This window comes from Hemitrygon akajei, chromosome 14 (genome assembly GCF_048418815.1).
Source record: "Hemitrygon akajei chromosome 14, sHemAka1.3, whole genome shotgun sequence".
Lineage (NCBI taxonomy): Eukaryota > Metazoa > Chordata > Chondrichthyes > Myliobatiformes > Dasyatidae > Hemitrygon > Hemitrygon akajei.
In genome coordinates this window covers 108,763,649-108,785,413 of record NC_133137.1, presented here as the reverse complement: position 1 = coordinate 108,785,413, position 21,765 = coordinate 108,763,649, and the positions used below count along the sequence as shown (strand labels likewise).

Below are 21,765 nucleotides of genomic sequence, written 5' to 3'. Positions count from 1 at the left end.
GTGGAAACGAGTAGTCAAAGCTGAGATCCTTTGTCAGGACTGAAGATTCAGTCCTGACGAAGGGTCTCGGCCCGAAACATTGACTGCTCGTTTCCATAGATGCTGCCCGACCTGCTGAGTTCATCCAGCTTGTTTGTACATGTTCATTAATGTAATCTTTTAAAATATATTCTTGTTGTAATTTATAGTTTAAAAATGATTATGTATTGCAATGTACCGCTGCCAGAAAACAACAAATTTCATGACATATGCCAATGATATTAAACTTGATTCTGATTCTAATCCCTCCCCATCTATGGAACATTCTCCAGATCAACAAGAAATAAAACTCATCTTACTTAACCCTGCCCATCCCCAAATTCCTCACACTATACAATCGATCTACACAAATGGTCTCATGAAAAAAATCATCCCTAAGCCTCAACTCATCAAAGAGCATAGTGTCAGGTTTTTAAACCTCAGACTTCTAACTAAGATGCTTTAAATCTGGGACTAATTAAGCAAGCATGGTATCCAAAGCCTCAAGAAGATAAAAGGTTACTTCAGGTAAATGGGATTGAAAAGTTTAGGCTAGAGTCAGGTCAGCCATGATCTCAAAATAATTGAATGGACTTGAAGATCTGTGTAACTTGGATGTTATAATAACCAGAGACAGGGATCAAATTGATGTTTGAAAATATAGAGTGAATGGTGTGCTTTGCTAACAGGGGTTAATTCCTCTTCTGAAAGTAATTTAACATATTAGTGTTCATAAAATATTTTATTGAAAATTCAAGATTGTTAAATGTCATTTCCTGTACACAACTGTAAGGAGAATGAAATGATTGTTACTCCAGATCTGATGCTGCACAAAAAATAAGATAAAGACCACAGTAATAATACTAAAAGAACACACAATAAATATAAATACATAAGATAGGTTATATACATTAATTGATTGTATGTCCATAAAGAGATACTAGGCTGTACATAAGGTGACCTTCAGGAAACAATAAAGTAGTGGTGGAGTTAGTAGGTGGAGGTATTAATCAGTCTTACTGCTTGGTGAAAGCAACTGTTCTTGAGTATGATGTTCCTGGCATGGATGCTACATAGCCTCCTGATGAGATTGGAACAAACTGTCCATGATCAAGGTGTGTGGGATCCTTCATGATATTACTGGCTTTTTCTGTACATATCATATGTGTTTGATGGTGGGTAGGCTGGTGCAAATGATACATTGGGTACACACATCTTTTCCTTCTGATACTGATTTTGGAGTTTTCGCTGTACATTCAATACCTACTGGGGCTAGTCCTTAATCCAGCCCAATATATTATTGCCAATATTATGCCTTCTAATTTTGTGTAGTAACTTCCTGTGCGTGCACTTACGCTGCACATTTCGAAGTTACACATTGCAGCCATGGTGTTTATTCATCAGGGACACGGATCAGTAGCAAAACCTTGACTACAGGGAAGCTTCTCACACTTAGTAGTTTACAGATTACACCTCAAATCGCATATGCAAATCATATGTGGAAAAAGTATACAGCTGTAGTCTTAAAAGCAATCACTACAGAACACCATTGGTGACCAGACCCCAAGGATAACATCCAAATCCACCTCAAACCATTTTCTGCCTATGGGCTTACAACTGCTTCTCAATCCAGTGGATAGATTGCCTCCATTTTGCAATTATTCTATTTTGTACAGAAGTTTATGCAGTACTTAAATCAAATTTTTGAAATTATTGGGCATTATTTACCAGACTTTCCTCACCAACTATCTTTGTGACTTCTATAATAATTGTCACCATCAAATTGATAGCAAAGATGCAGTGCTAAGTGTTTTACCCATGGGAATGAGACACATAAACTATCATTATATGCAGATGATTTATTATTCTATATTTCCAATCCTGAGGAATCCATCCCTGCAGTCTTATCTTTGTTGGCTCAGTTTAGTAATTTTTTGGGTTACAAACTGAACCTTAATAAGAGTGAACCTTTTCCTCTGAATATGCAGGTTCCAATTTATGAACGTTTACCTTTTAGATTGGTTACTGACTATTTTATATATTTAGGGGTGAAAATTATTTTAAAAAATCTAAGGATTTATTTAAGGCTAATTTTTTTTACCTTTAATTGATCAGATTAAACATTTATTTACCTATTGGTCACCAATGTCTTTGTCATTGATAGATCGGATCAATAGTATTAAGATGATTATATTACTTAAATTTTATATCTATTTCAAGCAGTACCAATTTTATTCCAAAATATTTTTTTGATAGTGTTGATTCTAAAATTTCTTCATACATTTGGCAGAATAAAAATCCTAGGCTAGGTAAAAGATATTTACAGAAGTCTAAAAAGGAGGATTGTCTGGCACTGCCGAATTTTAGATCTTATTATTGGGCAATTAATATCCAGTATTTGAAATTTTGGCTATGGGACTTGGATACAACTTCAAGTCCCCATTGGATAAATCTCGAATGTAAATCTGTACAAGGGTTCTCAATGGGTTCTATCCTGTGGAAAGCGGCCAGTGAGTGAGTGGATCAGTGAAGGAGTGGAGATTTGAGGCTTTGACTCGAGAAATCCTGGCAGTTTTGGCAGTTGGACTGTGCAATCAAGTCAAACAAGATTTGAATAGCTCAGCAGAAAGCCGTTGATTAGACAATCAAGATTTGAATAGCTCAGACTCAGCAGAAAGCAGCTGATTGGGCAATTGAGGTCAGGTGAAAGCAGAGTGGGCCAGTGAAGGAGTGGAGCTTTGAGGCTTTGACTCGAGAGGCTTCGACGAGAAGAGGCGGAGGATGAGTTTGTTCCCAGTTAGTCTTTACAATGCCTCCTGAGACGGTGATTTGCCTCTCTTGTGAGATGTGGCAGTCTTGGGGAAACTTCCCTCTCCCGCAGAGTCACATCTGCCAGAGGTGCATGCGGCTGGGCGATCTGTAAGACTGTGTGAGGAATCTGGAGCAGCAGCTGGATGACCTTCCACTCATAAGGGAAAATGAGGCAGACATAGATGAGAGCTACAGGGAGGGAGTCACACCTAGGTTGCCGGAAACAGGTCGTTGGGTGACAGTCAGAGGAGGGAAAGCGAAGGTGAGTAGACAGGTAGTGCAGAGCACCCCTGTAGCCATTCCCCTGAATAATAAATATACAGTCCTGGATACTGTTGGTGAGGACGACTGACCAGATGTGAGCCATGGTGGCAGGGCCTCTGGCACTGAGTCTGACCCTGTGGTGCAGAAGGATGGGACGGAGAAGAGGAGAGCTGTTGTCATTGGAGACTCAATAGTCAGGGGAGCAGACAGGAGATTTTGTGGATGTGAGAAGGTCACCCGCATGGTTTGTTGCCTCCCGGGTGCCAGGGTCCGGGATGTCTCTGACCGGGTGCATGACATCCTGGTACGAGAGGGAAATCAACCAGAAGTCGTGATACATGTTGGTACCAACGACATAGGCAGGAAAAAGGATGAGGTCCTGAAGTGTGAGTTTCGGGAACTAGGCAGAAGGCTGAAGAACAGGACCTCAAGGGTGGCGTTCTCAGGATTGCTGCCAGTACTACGTGATAGTGATGGTAAGAATTGGAGGAGATGGCAGTTGAATGTGTGGCTGAGGAGTTAGTGCAGGGGGCAGGGTTTTAGATTTTTGGATCATTGGGATCTCTTCTGGGGAAGGTGGGACCTGTACAGATTGGATGGGTTGCACCTGAACTCGAGGGGGAGCAATATCCTTGCTGGTAGGTTTGCTAGCGTGGTTCGGGAGGGTTTAAACTAATTTGCAAGAGGGGTGGGACCCGGAGCGATAGAGCAGTGAAAGAAGTGCATGGAGTAAAGCCAGATCTAACATATAGAGAGGCTTTGAGGAAAGAGAAGCAGAATAAAGGGTGTAAAGGTAGTAAGGTAGAAGGGCTAAAGTATGTGTACTTCAATGCAAGCAGGAACAAAGGTGATGAACTGAAAGCTTGGATACATACATGGAATTATGATATAGTGGCCATTACAGAGACTTGGGTGGCACCAGGGGAGGAATGGATTCTCAATATTCCTGGATTTCAGTGCTTTAAAAGGGATAGAGAGGGGGGAAAAGGGAGGATGGGTGGCATTACTTGTCAGGGATACTATTACAGCTACAGAAAGGGTGAGTAATGTAGCAGGATCCTCTTTTGAGTCAGTATGGGTGGAAGTCAGGAACAGGAAGGGAGCAGTTACTCTACTGGGGGTATTCTATAGGCCCCCTGGTAGCAGCAGAGATACTGAGGAGCAGATTGGGAGGCACCGCTCCCTGGCCTTTAGCATTATCATGGAAAAGGATAGAAAGGAAAGAGTCGACTGTACTTCCTTAGAAGGTTGGTGTCATTCAATGTCTGTAGTGAGATGCTGAAGATGTTCTATAGGTCAGTTGTGGAGAGCGCCCTCTTCTTTGTGGTGGGTGGTGGCGTGTTGGGGAGGAAGCATTAAGAAGAGGGACGCCTCACGTCTTAATAAGCTGGTAAGGAAGGCGGGCTCTGTCGTGGGCAAAGTACTGGAGAGTTTAACATCGGTAGCTGAGCGAAGGGCGCTGAGTAGGCTACGGTCAATTATGGAAAACTCTGAACATCCTCTACATAGCACCATCCAGAGACAGAGAAGCAGTTTCAGTGACAGGTTACTATCGATGCAATGCTCCTCAGACAGGATGAAGAGGTCAATACTCCCCAATGCCATTAGGCTTTACAACTCAACCGCCAGGACTTAAGAACTTTTTAAAAGCTATTATTAATGCTTTTTGAGATAGTGATTTAGATGCATATCATATTTTTTACTGAGTTAAGTATTGTATGTAATTAGTTTTGCTACAACAAGTGTATGGGACATTGGAAAAAAGTTGAATTTCCCTATGGGGATGAATAAAGTATCTATCTATCTATCTATCTATCTATCTATCTATCTATCTATCAGAGAGGACAGGAAAATTTTTAATTGGGGAAGGGCAAATTAGGAGGCTATAAGGCTAGAACTTGCGGGTGTGAATTGGGATGATGTTTTTGCAGGGAAATGTACTATGGACATGTGGTCGATGTTTAAGGATCTCTTGCAGGATGTTAGGGATAAATTTGTCCTGGTGAGGAAAATAAAGAATGGTAGGGTGAAGGAACCATGGGTGACAAGTGAGGTGGAAAATCTAGTCAGGTGGAAGAAGGCAGCATACATGAGGTTTAGGAAGCAAGGATCAGATGGGTCTATTGAGGAATATAGGGTAGCAAGAAAGGAGCTTAAGAAGGGGCTGAGAAGAGCAAGAAGGGGGCATGAGAAGGCCTTGGCAAGTAGGGTAAAGGAAAACCCCAAGGCATTCTTCAATTATGTGAAGAACAAAAGGATGACAGGAGCGAAGGTAGGACCATTAGAGATAAAGGTGGGAAGATGTGCCTGGGGGCTGTGGAAGTGAGCGAGGTCCTCAATGAATACTTCTCTTTGGTATTCACCAATGAGAGGGAACTTGATGACGGTGAGGACAATATGAGTGAGGTTGATGTTCTGGAGCATGTTGATATTAAGGGAGAGGAGATGTTGGAGTTGTTAAAATACATTAGGATGGCTAAGTCCCTGGGGCCTGATGGAATATTGCCCAGGCTGCTCCACAAGGCGAGGGAAGAGATTGCTGAGCCTCTGGCTAGGATCTTTATGTCCTCATTGTCCACGGGAATGGAACCGGAGGGAGGCGAATGTTGTCCCCTTGTTCAAAAAAGATAGTAGGGATTGTCCGGGTAATTATAGACCAGTGAGCCTTTTGTCTGTGGTGGGAAAGATGCTGGAAAAGATTCTTAAAGATAGGATCTATGGGCATTTAGAGAATCATGGTCTGATCAGGGACAGTCAGCATGGCTTTGTGAAGGGCAGATCATGTCTAACAAGCCTGATAGAGTTCTTTGAGGAGGTGAACAGGCATATAGATGAGGGTAGTGCAGTGGATGTGATCTACATGGATTTTAGTAAGGCATTTGACAAGGTTCCACACGGTAGGCTTATTCAGAAAGTCAGAAGGCATGGGATCCAGGGAAGTTTGGCCAGGTGGATTCAGAATTGGCTTGCTTGCAGAAGGCAGAGGGTCATGGTGAAGGGAGTACATTCAGACTGGAGGGTTGTGACTAGTGGTGTCCCACAACGATCTGTTCTGGGACCTCTACTTTTTGTGATTTTTATTAACGACCTGGTTGTGGGGGTAGAAGGGTGGGTTGGCAAGTTTGCAGATGACACAAAGGTTGGTGGTGTTGTAGATAGTGTAGAGAATTGTCGAAGATTGCAGAGAGACATTGATGGGATGCAGAAGTGGGCTAAGAAGTGGCAGATGGAGTTCAACCCAGAGAAATGTGAGGTGGTACACTTTGTAAGGACAAACTCCAAGGCAGAGTATAAAGTAAATGGCAGGATACTTGGTAGTGTGGAGGAGCAGAGGGATCTGGGGGTACATGTCCACAGATCCCTGAAAGTTGCCTCACAGGTAGATAGGGTAGTTAACAAAGCTTTTGGGGTATTAGCTTTCATAAGTCCAGGGATAGAGTTTAAGAGACACGATGTAATGATGCAGCTCTATAAAACTCTGGTTAGGCCACACTTGGAGTGTGTGTCCAGTTTTGGTCGCCTCACTATAGGAAGGATGTGGAAGCATTGGAAAGGGTACAGAGGAAATTTACCAGGAATCTGCATTATGATCAGAGATTAGAGGAGCTAAGGCTTTACTCTTTGGAGAGAAGGAGGAGGAGAGGAGACATGATAGAGGTGTACAAGATATTAAGAGGAATAGACAGAGTGGACAGCCAGTGCCTCTTCCCCAGGGCACCCCTGCTCAGTACAGAGGACATGACTTTAAAGTAAGGGGAGGGAAGTTCAAGGGGGATATTAGAGGAAGGTTTTTCACTCAGAGAGTGGTTCGTGCATGGAATACACTGCCTGAGTCAGTGGTGGAGGCAGATGCACTAGTGAAGTTTAAGAGACTACTAGATAGGTATATGGAGGAATTTAAGGTGGGGAGTTTTATGGGAGACAGGGTGTGAGGGCCGGCACAACATTGTGGGCCAAAGGGCCTGTAATGTGCTGTACCTTTCTATGTTCTATTCTAGGGACTTTGCTTCCTTTTGCTCTTTCTAATTTGGATAATTGAATAGTTAAATACACTTTATGGATATGGTTTCAATTTTGGAAATTTTTTGGGCTGAATGAATTTATTTTAGCAAGTCCTATTATATCTAACTTTTTTTCTATCCCTCTGTTATGGACGAAGCCTATTTATCTGGGAAAACTAAAGGTATATTATGATTCTGTAATTTATTTTAGGATAATTGTTTCATGTCCTTTGAACAATTAGCTAACAAATATAATTTACCTAGATCCCCTTTCTTTAGATATTTACAGGTTAGAAACTTTTTTAAATACTGTTCTTCCTACTTTCCCAAATCTATATTCTATGGATAGTTTGGAAAAGATTTTAGATTTAAATCCTTTTCAGAAAGGTGCAATAGCAACTATCTACAATATAGTTATGAAAATCCATTTAGATGTATCTAATAAAATTAAAAATGATTGGGAAAGGGAACTTAAGCTTACTTAACCTATTGAAAAATGGGGAAAATTCTTAAATTAGTTAATTCATCCTCTATATGTGCTAAACATTCGTTGATACAGTTTAAAGTAGTGCACAGGGCCCATATATCTAAGGATAAATTAGCTCATTATTATTCTCATATGTCCAGTGTGTGATAGATGTCATTCTGAGACAGCCTCTTTAACTCACATGTTTTGGTCATGTTCCTCTTTGAAAAAATGTTGGGAAGATACCTTTGATATAATTTCAACTTTATTGAATATTGACTTACAACCTCATCCTATTACTGCAATTTTTGGTTTACCAATGATAGAACCACATCACTTAACCTCTTCAGCGCGTCGGATGATTGCATTTCTTACATTAATGGCTTAAAGATCTATTTTGCTGAACTGGAAAGAGATTAATCCTCCCACCACATTTCATTGGTTCTCTCAAAGTATGTTATGTTTAAACTTAGAAAAAATCATAAGTGTTATATACGATCCATCCATTCAATTTGAAAAGACTTGGAGGCCTTTTATTCAACACTTTCATATGATGTGATTTGACCTTTTTCCAAACCTATTCTCTTGTTTTAATATATGCAGAGAGGTTCAGAGTTGATGACACTAATGTTTTTTTCTTTTTTGATGTTACAAACAGCCCATGTTCTTTTCTTTTGCTTAGCTTTTGGTTAGTATTGTTTAGATCAATTTTTTTTTTGGGGGGGGAATATATTTTTTTCTTTTTGGATATGTTAATCCTTCTTTTTATGTATACTATATTTGTACTTGAACAATTTTGGGAGGTTTATTACCCTTGTATTAACTGATTATATATTTATATATGTAACAATTAACAGTGTAATCCCAATAATTGTGTAGCAATACTATGTTATATTTACTATTTTGATATTTTGATATTAATAAAAAGATTGGAAAGATAAGATGCTGTGCTGAGTGTTGCTGAAGTGGCTCCTGCAAGAGGTCATATTACATACCCCATCACTCCTTTGAACGTATTTCCCAGTACTGATGTCAAATGACTCCAACATGCAATTACACAACTTTTTGCTAATTCACAGTAAAAGCCCAAACTTCAGCAAACATTCCTTACTTCTTCTGGGCTCTTGTTAATGTTGAATCCTGGGATAGATTCCAGTTTATCCAATGTCCCTCCGGTGTGTTCCAATCCCCTGCCACTAACCATTGGAACCTGAAAAGTGGCAAACTCTCAATGAGTGGTATCAGTCAACACTTCAAAAGCACCTTGTGATGTTAAAGTGCTTGAAAATAACAATGTAGAAAATGCAAAATAATTAGCATCAAAATTACACTGAAAGGCACCAAGCCCAGAACATCACTGCTAATCTCCATGACCTTTAAATACAGTGGATTCTGGTTGACATGACACCATAATACATTTTGGCACAATTAAGCAGCTGCCCCAATTATCCAGTTTCATGGAAATAGTTAAAAATGTATAAAAAAGACATACTACCATTCAACTGAGTAACAAATTATGTACATATTTAATGATATACAGAACAAATTAGAACACCTATCTACACTACTACAGTATATGAAACTGTATTAGTTCCTAATAGTTGTTGACTGAGGAATGCATCCAGTGTACGCTGCCATGTTCTTTTGGTTGACTGTAAATGAACAAAATCAGTGCAGGCACCTATTGCAGATAATAGACTGTCTTCATACAATGCTTTTGATGATTGCATCCTCAAAATCTTTATTTTCACTGTTATATTCAAGACGATTGCCAATACCTTCAAATTCTTCAATCCACTGTAGACTGGAATCCATTGTACCATCTTGGGATCTTTTAAATCCATAAGCAGATGCCCTTTGGACCATAGTTTGAGATGTCATATGAAAGTCTAGCACTCCTTTAATACTACGGTACTTATTGGTATTGCACTTGTAACAGTGTAGTATTCCAACAGTTCTGCACCCTCACCAGCATCCAAGGGTGAAGTGTGCCTTTACTGCAGTTTCAAAAAAATGCAACAGTCCTTGTGAAGCCCCTCTGACAGTCTGACATTCCTTAAGTATGCTACCTCAAACTGTACAGCAATCCCTCACTGCTGCCACTGTAACAGCAATGAGCTTTATTGGTTCTGGAATCCACTGTATTTAAAGAAGGTCATGAAGGTTAGCTGTAATGTCCAAGGCTCAGTGTCTTTCTAAAATTCAGCTCTCAGTACTACACTAGGAACTTCAGCCAGGCAGCCTGTGTTTAAATTCCATATGTGAGCCATGATTGCACAAGGAAAAGTTTTGAATTGACTAGGACCATTCACTGGAATGCAGGAGAATAAGAAAAGATGCAGCCTTAGTATTACAGGACAAAAACAGGCACTTCAGCCCATCTAGTCCATGTCAAACTATTAATTTCCCTAGTCCCATTAACCTACACCTGGAGTAATAGCCCTCCATACACCCCTATCCATGTACCTATCCAAATTTCTCTTAAATGTTGAAATTGAACCCACATCCACCAACTCTACTGGCAATTCATTCCACCCAGTCACCATCCTCTAAGTTTAGAAGATCCCCCTCATGTTCTCCTTAATATTTCAACTTTCACCCTAAACCCATGACCTCCAGTTCTAGTCTCACCTAACCTCAGTGGAAAAAAGCTTGCTTGCATTTATTTCCTAGAGTGTAGGAGAATGAGGGGAGATTTGACAGAGGTATATAAAATTATGAAGGAATAAAATCATAACCTATTTAACCTTTCTCTATAATGCAGGTCCTAGTCTAGAAACATCCTTGTATATTTTCTCTGTACTCTTTTAATCTTAACGATATCTTTCCTGCAGGTAAGTGTGCAGAACTGCACACAATACTCCAAATAAGGCCTCCCCATGTCTTGTACAACTTCAATAAAACATCCCAACCCCTGTACTCAATATTTTGATTTAGGAAGGCCAATGTGCCAAAAGCTCTCTTTATGACCCCATTTCTCTGTGGCAGTAATTGCAAGGATTTTTGGATCTGGATTCCCAGATCCCTCTGCTCTACCATACTTCTCAGTGCCCAACCATTCACTGAGCAAGTTCTACCTTGGTTAGTTCTCCCAAAGTACAACACCTCAAACTTGTCTGCATTAAATTTCACTTGCCATTTTTAGCCCATTTTCCAGCCATAGATCTTAAAGAAGTTTACATCTCCATCTGTACTTACTTCTCCAAAATTCTTATATCTGGTTGACTTCCAAATCAGGTCCTAGCTTTTTTATGTCCAGATTTGTATTTTTCCATAAATCTCTTTTGTCCAGCACAGAATTGCAAAGGCTCTTACATATTTACAAAATACATTGTCTGTAGCTGTGAATGTACTATGTGGCCACCCCTTACCCTCCTTAACCTCCCGGCAGCCTATGACACTGTTAATTATACATTTCCAGCACTTGGGACACCATTCCATCTTTCTCCCTAGTCAATGCTTAAGGTGGAACCAGATATTTTGCAAGCTTGTCTTTGAGCTGATCATAACATTTGTCTACTTACACCCTACCTCACTTAATCTGCTGCTGAAACCTTTGGCCAAACTTTGGTTGGTTACCTCCAGGCTTGGCTGCTCCCAATATTTCCTGCTCAGCCTCCCCTCATGCATCTTCTTCAATCTTTACCTTATTCAGAACTCTACTCTATTTACTTGAGTAGTCAACACTTATGTGCCTCTGTGTCCCTTACCTTGCAGCCACAGGCAGCCAGAGCTGGTGCCAAAACAAGGCTGACTTTGTCACCAACTCCTCCTGTGGAATGCTTGTCAACTACAATACTGGACCACTCCTTTGGCCATTCCAGGACAACACCAGAAGTTTTCATTTCTTGGGTCAGGTTCACTGTCTCCTCCTGTGTCATCCCCTGCAAGCGAATTGCCATTAACATGGCTCCTGCCAAACAGAGTTATGGGAACTTGTTAAAGGCAACTTCAATCAACTTAGTATCATGATCACAGGACTTCAGAGGTTACGGATGAGCTCTGGTAACCCACCTCCTTGGGAAAGCGTAAAAGAGCACAGTAGTCAGTTCTGTGAAAACTCACCACCAACAGCAGTGCTAAATTGGAGGAGGGTTAATTAACGCGAAGCCAGTGCTAAATTGGAGGAGGGCAGTATTCAGCTGGAGATGGGTAGGGAAAATGTCAGATAGCATTGGCTATAAGGAGGAGTTGGACAAACTTGGATTGTTTTTTCTGGGGCATCAAAGGTTGAGGGTTAACCTGATAGAAGAACTGTATATAAAATTATGAGAGGTAGAGACAATGTTTTTCTTCAGTATGGGAATATCAAATACTACTGGACATGGAATTATGATGAGAGGGGTAAAGTTTAAAGGAGATGGTGCCATGCCTTATGAGAATAGGTCGAGTGAACTCAGCTTTTTCTCCTTGGAGTGATGGAGGATGAGAGGTGACCTGATAGAGGTGTTAAAGATGATGAGAGGCATCTATCATGTGGATAATCAGAGGCTTTTTCCAAGGGCTAAAATGATTGCCACAAGAGGACACAGGTTTAAGGTGCTGGGGAGTAGGTACAGAGGAGATGTCAGGGATAAGTTTTTTACTCAGAGAGTGATGAGTGCGTGGAATGGGCTGCTGGCAATGGTGGTGGAGACGGATACAATAGGGTCTTTTAAGAGACTTTTGGATAGGTACATGGAGCTTAGAAAAATAGAGGGCTATAGGTAAGCCTAGTAATTTCTAAGGTAGGGACATGTTTGTCTCAAGTGATATGAAGATAAATCATGGTTAAAATGGCTATGAGTTAATTACCAAGCTGGAAAAGATCTAAGCAGATGAATGGTCTTTTCTATCTATAATATGGTCTTGAGGGGCTGAATGGCTGCCTTCTGTTCCTACATTCTAATGTCCCATCAGAAAGCCACTGAATGACATTCATAATGTGAGCTCTGGTAGACTTTCTCACTCCCAAGCCATACTTCCCAATATAAATTATAGTTGGCACAACATTGTAGGCCGAAGGGCCTGTAATATGCTGTACTATTCTATATTCTATGTTCAAGTCATTTTTATTTGGTAAGAATTGATCAAACTTGGGGCCATACTATGCAGTTCTGTTTGGCTCATGACCAAACTGAGTAATAGCAGACGTATACCAATGTATTCCAGTCTTAGAGATACTATATATAATTATCTGGATAGACAGGGTCTGATTAGGAACAGTCAGCATGGATTTGTGTGTGGAAGGTCACGTTTGACAAATCTTATTGAATTTTTTGAATAGGTTACGAGGAAAATTGATGAGGGTAAAGCAGTGGATGTTGTCAATATGGACTTCAGTAAGGCCTTTGACAAGGTTCCACACAGAAGGTTAGTTAGGAAGGTTCAATCGTTAGGTATTAATGTTGAAGTAGTGAAATGGATTCAACAGTGGCTAGATGGGAGATGCCAGAGAGTAGTGGTGGATAACTGTTTGTTAGGGTGGAGGCCGGTGACTAGTGGTGTGCCTCAGGGATCTGTACTGGGTCCAATGTTGTTTGTCATATATATTAATGATCTGGATGATGGGGTGGTAAATTGGATTGGTAAGTTTGCAGATGATACCAAGGTAGGTGGCGTTGTGGATAATGAAGTAAGTTTTCAAAGCTTGCAGAAAGATTTAGGCCAGTTAGAAGAGTGGGCTGAATGATGGCAGATGGAGTTTAATGCTGATAAGTGTGAGGTGCTACATTTTGGTAGGAGTAATCCAAATAGGACATACATGGTAAATGGTAGGGCGTTGAAGAATGCAGTAGAACAGAGTGATCTAGGAATAATGGTGCATAGTTCCCTGAAGATGGAATCTCATGTGGATAGGGTGGTGAAGAAAGGTTTTGGTATGTTGGCCTTTATAAATCAGAGCATTGAGTATAGGAGTTAGGAGGTAATGTTAAAATTGTACAAGGCATTGGTAAGGCCGAATTTGGAGTATTGTGTACAGTTCTAGTCACTGAATTATAGGAAAGATGTCAACAAAGCAGAGAGAGTACAGAGAAGATTTACTAAAATGTTACCTGGGTTTCAGCACCTAAGTTACAGGGAAAGGTTGAACAAGTTAGGTCTTTATTCTTTGGAGCGTAGAAGGTTGAGGGGGGACTTGATAGAGGTATTTAAAATTATGAGGGGGATAGATAGAGTTGACAAGGATAGGCTTTTTCCATTGAGAGTAGGGGAGATTCAAACAAGAGGACATGAGTTGAGAGTTAGGGGGCAAAAGTTTAAGGGTAATATGAGGGGGAATTTCTTTACTCAGAGAGTGGTAGCTGTGTGGAACGAGCTTCCAGTAGAAGTGGTAGAGGCAGGTTGGGTATTGTCATTTAAAGTAAAATTGGATAGGTATATGGCCAGGAAAGGAATGAAGGGTTATGGGCTGAGTGCGGGTCAGTGGGAGTAGGTGAGAGTAAGTGTTTGGCACGGACTAGAAGGGCCGAGATGTCCTGTTTCCGTGCTGTAATTGTTATATGGTTATATGTTATATGGTTTTCTGGTAATCAATTGTCATGTAATACATTACATATTTTAAACAACTGTAGAGGAAGCAAAAGATCATATGGTGATATTACCAATTTGGCATTCTTCGATGGTTTGCTTTGTTACACTTTGAACAAAGTAATATATTTCTTCTGCACTCAAAGACTGCTTGTCTCGCTTCTTCCGAATCATTTCCAAGATATTAATATGTTCTTGGCCGGTGCACATTTTTTTCCAACACTTTCTGAAAAAAAAATAGATCAATGTACTGATGAAAAGGAATTCTGATTCCAATTGGTCAGTTCTCAAAAGCACAGCAAATGTTGCTGCATCTACAAAAGACAACAAAACGTGCCTTAATCAATCAGCTCAGTTTGAGAAAACTGCTCTAGATGCTTCTCATTCAAGCTTGATATCATTCTCTGCAGAGTCTCCTGAAACAAAGAGACCAATGTATCACTACTATTGCTGTTCAACCTTTCAATATAAACTTGGAGAATCACTTTCTTTCTGTAACTACTGTGTTTTGCTTTGCTGTTTCAATATAATTGTCTATTACATTTTTTTGCCATGAAACTACTACTTTCCCTAATAATCTACATATATCACTAACCTGCCGAGGACACCTATTGGATCCCCTTTAACAGATAGCTCCCCCAGGTTTCATGGAATCATCATAATTTTATTATTCTTAACATAAAAACCTAAATATAGCATTTAGCAGTATTTTTAACCAAAGGCTTTTGTTAGGGCATCACAGAACCAGGTGATCTTTTTACTTGTAAAGCCCAAGCAGAGGCAACTGTCCCAGAGGAAATGTATGAAATTAGAGCAAAAATCAATCCATTAGAAAAACTCAATTGCTCAAGCAGCATCGATAGAGTCAAAGGGGTTTTCGGTATTTTGGGTTGAACTCTAATTCAGGATCTTGTCTTGGGATGTGGACCATTCCTTTGCCTCCAAAGATGTTGCTTGACCTCTGAGCTTTTCCAACAATTTTGCTCAAAATTCCAGAGTCTGCAATCTCTTCTGTCTGTATTAAATTGGAATTCAACAGGGAACAAAATGCAAAACTTCTCTTGACTCTGGTTAAGTGCCACAACAATATACAAAGAAGCATAGAAGATATTCCCCTTTAAGATGAAGTCATAACTAAGGAAAAAATGGTTCGTTTGTTTAACTTCTGCAGATAAACCATCTGTAAATTGATACAATTCTCTTTGTCAATGAAATTAATTTAAACCCAAGAAATGAGCCCTGGCCTGGTAATATCACAAAGCAATTGTGAATAAGTTTAGTAGATTGACTTGTAAGGTAATGTAATTGGTGGAAACATACATAATTCACAGCCAACGACACTTTAAGAGGCTGGTCTGATGCAATGATGTAATTACATAAGGTATTTTTACCGTGCTTTGCGTTCAGTGTTTGGAGTACAATAAATGAGTTGGTATGTTTTTTCTTAAACATAAAATACATCCATCATTTTTATTTGTGAAAACATACATTGGTGACCAAATGCTCTAGGATGAATCCAGAGTTACTGAACATGTTGGCCAACACAGTCACTTTGAAACTGATGGAGATTTGGGAGCAAAATGCTATTGCTTGGTTTGTTCAAACTCGTGGTGCAGTTAGAGATTGGTCGGCATCACTGAAATGACATTGTGAGCTGAAAGAAGGCCATGGTTGGGAGCTTAACATCAAAAGATCTACTTTGTATTGAAAGGACAGGCAGGAAGGCATAGGTGGTAGTGTGGCACTGATGGTAAGAGATGGAATTACATCTTCAGAAAGAGGTGACACAGGGTCAGAGAATGATGAATATATGTGAGTGGGTGGATTAAAAAACCATTATGGAATTCATACAGTGGAATGCAAAAGTTTGGGCACCCTTGGTCAAAATTTCTGTTACTGTTAATAGCTAAGTGAGTAAAAGATAACCTGATTTCCAAAAGGCATAAAGTTAAAGATGACACATTTCTTTAATATTTTAAGTAAGATTAATTTTTTATTTCCATCTTTTACAGTTTCAAAATAACAAAAAAGGAAAAGGGCCCAAAACAAAAGTTTGGTCACCCTGCATGGTCAGTACTTAGTAACACCCCTTTTGGTAAGTATGACAGCTTGTAAACACTTTCTGTAGCCAGCTAAGAGTCTTTCAATTCTTGTTTGGGGGATTTTCACCCATTCTTCCTTACAAAAGGCTTCTAGTTCTGTGAGATTCTTGGGCTGTCTTGCATGCACTGCTCTTTTAAGGTCTATCCACAGATTTTTGATGATGTTTAGGTTGGGGGACTGTGAGGGCCATGGCAAAACTTTCAGCTTGCATCTCTTGAGGTAGTCCATTGTGGATTTTGAGGTGTGTTTAGGATTATTATCCTGTTATAGAAGCCATCCTCTTTTCATCTTCAGCTTTTTTTTTTACAGACGGTGTGATGTTTGCTTCCAGAATTTGCTGGTATTTAATTGAATTCATTCTTCCCTCTACCAGTGAAATGTTCCCCGTGCCACTGGCTGCAACACAAGCCCAAAGTATGATCAATCCACCTCCGTGCTTAACAGTTGGAGAGATGTTCCTTTCATGAAATTCTGCACCTTTTTTCTCCAAACATACCTTTGCTCATTGCGGCCAAAAAGTTCTATTTTAACTTCATCAGTCCACAGGACTTGTTTCCAAAATGCATCAGGCTTGTTTAGATGTTCCTTTGCAAACTTCTGATGCTGAATTTTTGTGGTGAGGGCGCAGGAAAGGTTTCCTCCTGATGACTCTTCCAGGAAGGTCATATTTGTGCAGCTGTCGCTGCACAGTAGAACAGTGCACCACCACTCCAGAGTCTGCTAAATCTTCCTGAAGGTCTTTTGCAGTCAAACGGGGATTTTGATTTGCCTTTCTAATAATCCTACAAGCAGTTCTCTTGGAAAGTTTTCTTGGTTTTCCAGACCTCAAATTGACCTCCACCATTCCTGTTAAAGGCCATTTCTTAATTACATTACGAACTGAGGAAACGTCTACCTGAAAACACTTTGCTATTTTCTTATAGCCTTTTCCTGCTTTGTGGGGATCAATTATTTTAATTTTCAGAGTGCTAGGCAGCTGCTTAGAGGAGCCCATGGTTGCTGATTGTTAGGACAAGGTTTGAGGAGTCAGGGTATTTATAAAGCTTTGAAATTTGTATCACTTGGCCTTTCCTAATGATGACTGTGAACAAGCCATAGCCCTAACAAGCTAATTAAGGCCTGAGACCTTGGTAAAAGTTATCTGAGAACTCAAATCTCTTGGGGTGCCCAAACTCCTGCATGGTGCTCCTTTCCTTTTTTTCACTCTGTGGCCTCCGTTGGTCATGGTCAACCATGGGTACTGTGCCTCTGGTAGTCACTAGGAGTGGCTTCTCCAGGGTGCAAGCCAGGGCAGAGTTGATATGGAGATCCGTCTGTTGCCCATGCAGTGGGACCCCCTCTCCATGCTGATGACAGGTCCAAAGGAACGACAAAAGTTGATACAGTTTGGTGCCAGCAGCATCATAGGAGTTGCCGTGCCGATGCTGGGTACAGCAGTCAGCCACCTTCCGGACTCCGACTCCGGATTTTTCCTTGGGGTTTACTCTTAAAGCCTTTCCCGTGAGCAGGTATAGCTGCAAGGCAGCAGAGGTTTGAAATCAGAGTTTTCCCTCTCTTAGATGAGCTACCACCCAAAGTTAATGGCCCCATCAGCCTGAAGCAACTGGTTTTAAGGTGCCAGTGGTCCACCTTTTCCTCTTCTCCTGTCAGTGAGAACAGTTCTGCCAGGCATAAGAACTATGCCACACGTGAAGGCCAGGAGTTGGACTTGGTTGTCAGAGGCTGTTTGAGACACACGCCATGAAGAGCATTTGTTTAGCAGTGGGAGCTCGATCCCACTACCACCCTTCAGCTATGACTACCCTTGGACCCCTTTCACTCTAAAGTTGTACAAAACAAAAATAATACACTTATCTTGCTTAAAATGTTGAAAAGAATGTTTCATCTTTAACTTTATGACTTTTGGAGATCAGTTCATCTTCTACTCACTCAACTATTCACAGTAACAGAAATTTTGACCAGAAATAGTAGCCAAGATGTGGGTTGAGATTGCAGAAGGAGCAGGAAAAGTGTACTGCCACAATTGTAATGGGGGACTTCAATATACAAGGGGATTGGGAAAATCAGGTTGGTGTTGGATCGCAAGAGAAGGAATTTGTTGAATGCCTACAAGATAACTTTTTAGAGCAGCTTATGCTTGAGCCTACTCAGGGAAAGGCTATCTTAGATTGGATATTGTGTAATAACCCAGATCTTATTAGGGAGCTTAATGTAAATGAACCCTTAGTTGACAGTGATCATATTCTGATTGAATTCATATTGCAATTTTAGAAGGAGAAGCTTAAGTCACGTGTATCAGTATCATAATGGAATAAATAGAATTACAGGGGCATGAGAGAGGAGCTTACCCAAATGGATTGGAGGAGGATACTGGTGGGGATGACAGCAGAGCAGAGATGGTTAGTGTTTCTGGGCATAGTTCACAAGGCGCAGGATAGGTATGTCCCACAGAAGAAATTCTCAAATGGTAGGGGTAGGCAACCATGGCTGATGAAGGAAGCTCTGAAGGAAGCTCAGCACTGCATAAAGGCCAAGGAAAGGGCATATAATGTAGCAAAAGTAAGTAGGAAGTTGGATAATCGGGAAGTTTTAAAATCCAATAAAAGGCAACTAAAAAAGCTGTAAGAAGGAAAAAGATGAAATATGAGAGCAAGGTAGCCAATAGTATACAGCAAGATAGTAAAAAAATTTTTTATCAGTTATATAAAGAGTAAAAAGGTGAGAGTTGATTCTGGACCAATGCAAAATGATGTTGGTGAAGTAGTAATGGGTGACAAAGAAATGGCTGATGAACTTAATGAGTACTTTGCATCTGTCATCATTGTGGAAGACACTAAAAGTGAGCCAGAAGTCCATGAGTGTCAAGGAGGAGGAGTGTCATTAATAAAGGAAAAAAGTGCAAGGCAAACTCAAAGGTCTTAAGGTGGATAAATCACATGGGCCAGATGGACTACATTCCAGAGTCCTGAGGGAGGTTGCTGAAGAAATAATGGATGCAATGGTCATGATCTTTCAAAAATTACTTGATTCTGGCATGGTCCTGGAGGATTGAAAGATTGCAAATGTCACTCCACTGAAGAATGAAGGAAGACAAACGAAAGGAAATTATAGGCCAGTTAGCCTAACCTCAGTGGTTGGGAAAGTGTTGGACTCTATTGTTAAGAATGAGGTTTTTCAGGGTACTTGGAGACTAATGATAAAATAAGGCAAAGTCAGCATGTTTTCTGTAAAGGGAAATCTTGCCTGACAAATCTGTTAGAGTTCTCTGAGGAAGTAACAAACAGGGTGTAGAAAGGAGAGGCAGTAGATGACATTTATTTGGATTTTCAGAAGGCATCTGATAAGGTGCCACACATGAGGCTGCTTAACAAGGTAAAATTGTAGGCCATTACAGGATGGATATCTAGCATGGATAGAGAAATGGCTGACAAGCAGGAGGCAGCAAGTGGGAATAAAAGGGGCCTTTTCTGGTTGGCTGCTGGTGACTAGTGGATTTTCTCAGGGGTCAGTATTAAGACTGCTGTTTTTCACATTGTTTGTCAATGATTTAGATGATGGAATTGATAGCTTTGTGGAAAAGTTTGTGAATGATACAAGGATGAGTAGAGGGGTAGGTAGTGCTGAAGAACAATGCCATTGCAGCAGGACTTAGAGAAATTGGCAGAATGGGTAAAAATAGTGGCAGATGGGTACAGTGTTAGGAAATGTATGATAATGCATTTTAGTAAAAAGAACTATAGTGCAGACTATTATCTAAATGGGGAGAAGGTTCAAACATCAGAGGTGCAGAGGGACTTAGGAGTCCTCGTGCAAGACTCTCAGGTTGAGTCCATGGTAAAGAAGGAAAATGCAATGTTGGCATTTATTTCAAGGGGAATGGAATATAAAAGTAAGGAGATAAGCTGAGACTTCATAAGACACTAGTCAGGCCACACTTCGCAGTGTTGTCAATAGTTTTGGGCCCCATATCTTAGAAAGGATGTGTTGTCATTGGAGAGAGTCCAGAGGAGGTTCACAAGGATGGTTTTGGGAAAGAAGGGGTTAACACATGAGGATCGTTTGGCAGCTTTGTGCCTGTACTCACTGGAATTTAGAAGAATGCAGAGGGATCTCATTGAAACCTACCGAATACTGAATGGACTAGATGGGGTGGATGTGGAGAGATATTTCCTCTGGTGGGTTATCCAAAACTAAAGGTCACAGTGTCAAAATTGAGGGAAGACCTTTTAGAACCAAGGTAAGGAGGAATTTTTTTGCCAGTGAGTAGTAAATCTGTGGAATGCTCTGTCACAGACTGCGGTGGAGGCCACGTCCATGGGTTTACGTAAGGTGGAAGTTGATCGTTTTCTGATTGGTCAAGACATCAGAGGATATGGCGAGAAGGCAGGTGCATGAGGTTGAGTGGGATCCAGGATCAGCCATGATGAAATGTGAAGCAGACTCGATGGGCTGAACGGCCTAATTCTGCCCCTACGTTTTATGGTCTTTTTGTGCCCAATTTGCGCTGCGAGACGTCTCTGCCGACACCACCAAGTATTTCAATGTGGTAGGGTCTTTCAGTAACTCCACAGCTGCGCGAATGGTGAGTCCACTGAAACACCCGCCTGAACATAATAAATACCGATTGCTGGCAACTCACCTTTTACAGTCTTTTGGACTAACCGCCGACATTGAGTTGGGGTTCACTTTAATAGGCTGATCTGACGTAATGATATAATTATGCAAAACATTCTGGTTCCGTCGGCTGCGTAAACTTAAGGAAGACAATCTCTGGACGAGCCCACCCCAAAACCACATGTTTGTGTGGATGCTGCGAGATTCGTTACCCTGTTACAAGTAAGTACCATGAAGTAACAGACAGTACACCGCATACAATTAAATGATTTAGCTTTATAATTATTAATTTGACTAAAGGGTTAATAAAGAACAAAAAAAAAAGAAAAGGGTCCATTTTAATGAAACAGTCTAATGTGTCCAAGTTGGAACTCACATCTATTCACTGACCCTCCTTTGATCTTTGATCTCACCTCTGGCTTCGTTAAATCACAGCCCCGCTCCAGGTCAAATCCTACGACTTCTTCTCTCCAGCGTCTTTTCTCTTCATCTCCTCTCGAACAAAATTTCCCAAGCCCGACCTTAGTGTCCCTCCCACCAGAGAAACCTCCCCTTAATCCAGCCATCCTAATTGGATAGCACACGTATCTCCTATCTCTTACTTTTAACAGTAACCCAAACAAGCAGCTTGCCCAGAACAGCATAAAAGTAAAAAAAAAAATGAACCAGGGCATTACATTTGACAAGTACTGTTACTGCACTTTTTGTTCAGTGTTTTGAGTACAATAAATGAGTTGTTATGGATTTTCTTTAACATAAAACACATCTGCTATTTTTATTTGCAAAAACCTATAGATTTAAAATTGTAATTTATTTCAATCAGTGTATTCTCTTTGTGGTGCCTTTTGGGGGGAAAAAAGGTTGATATTTCCAGTTTTTCCAATGTAACTTTAACTTGATTTCTAAATAAATTCACAGTAAAAAGCAAATGTTTCTGGCATTTAGGACACACTCCAGGCTCTATGGTGCCCACCTATT

The 21,765-nt window shown here is 40.6% G+C and overlaps 2 protein-coding genes across 5 annotated transcripts in view; one reads left to right on the top strand and one right to left on the bottom strand.

Annotated features, from left to right (window-relative positions):
- Nucleotides 1-21,296, bottom strand: part of tymp (thymidine phosphorylase) — a 58,260-nt gene extending 36,964 nt beyond the window's left edge. The window contains exons 1-5 of one of the 4 annotated variants that reach the window (XM_073066908.1): nt 21,201-21,251; nt 20,813-21,000; nt 14,145-14,296; nt 11,271-11,473; nt 8,672-8,770 (exon numbers count right to left, since the gene is read on the bottom strand). In XM_073066908.1, coding sequence (XP_072923009.1) covers nt 8,672-8,770; nt 11,271-11,473; nt 14,145-14,296; nt 20,813-20,970 — 612 coding nt within the window. In that variant the 5' untranslated portion in view covers nt 20,971-21,000; nt 21,201-21,251. Of the gene's footprint in view, nt 1-8,671; nt 8,771-11,270; nt 11,474-14,144; nt 14,297-20,812; nt 21,001-21,163 lie in introns of all 4 variants that reach the window. The other 3 variants (XM_073066907.1, XM_073066909.1, XM_073066910.1) reach the window with 3 other exon arrangements.
- The window catches only part of cimap1b (ciliary microtubule associated protein 1B), a 62,943-nt gene continuing 61,486 nt past the window's right edge, over nt 20,309-21,765 (top strand). Inside the window, exon 1 of the mRNA XM_073066914.1 lies at nt 20,309-20,410. The gene's annotated coding sequence lies outside the window, so the exon portion shown is untranslated. The remainder of the gene's footprint in view (nt 20,411-21,765) is intronic.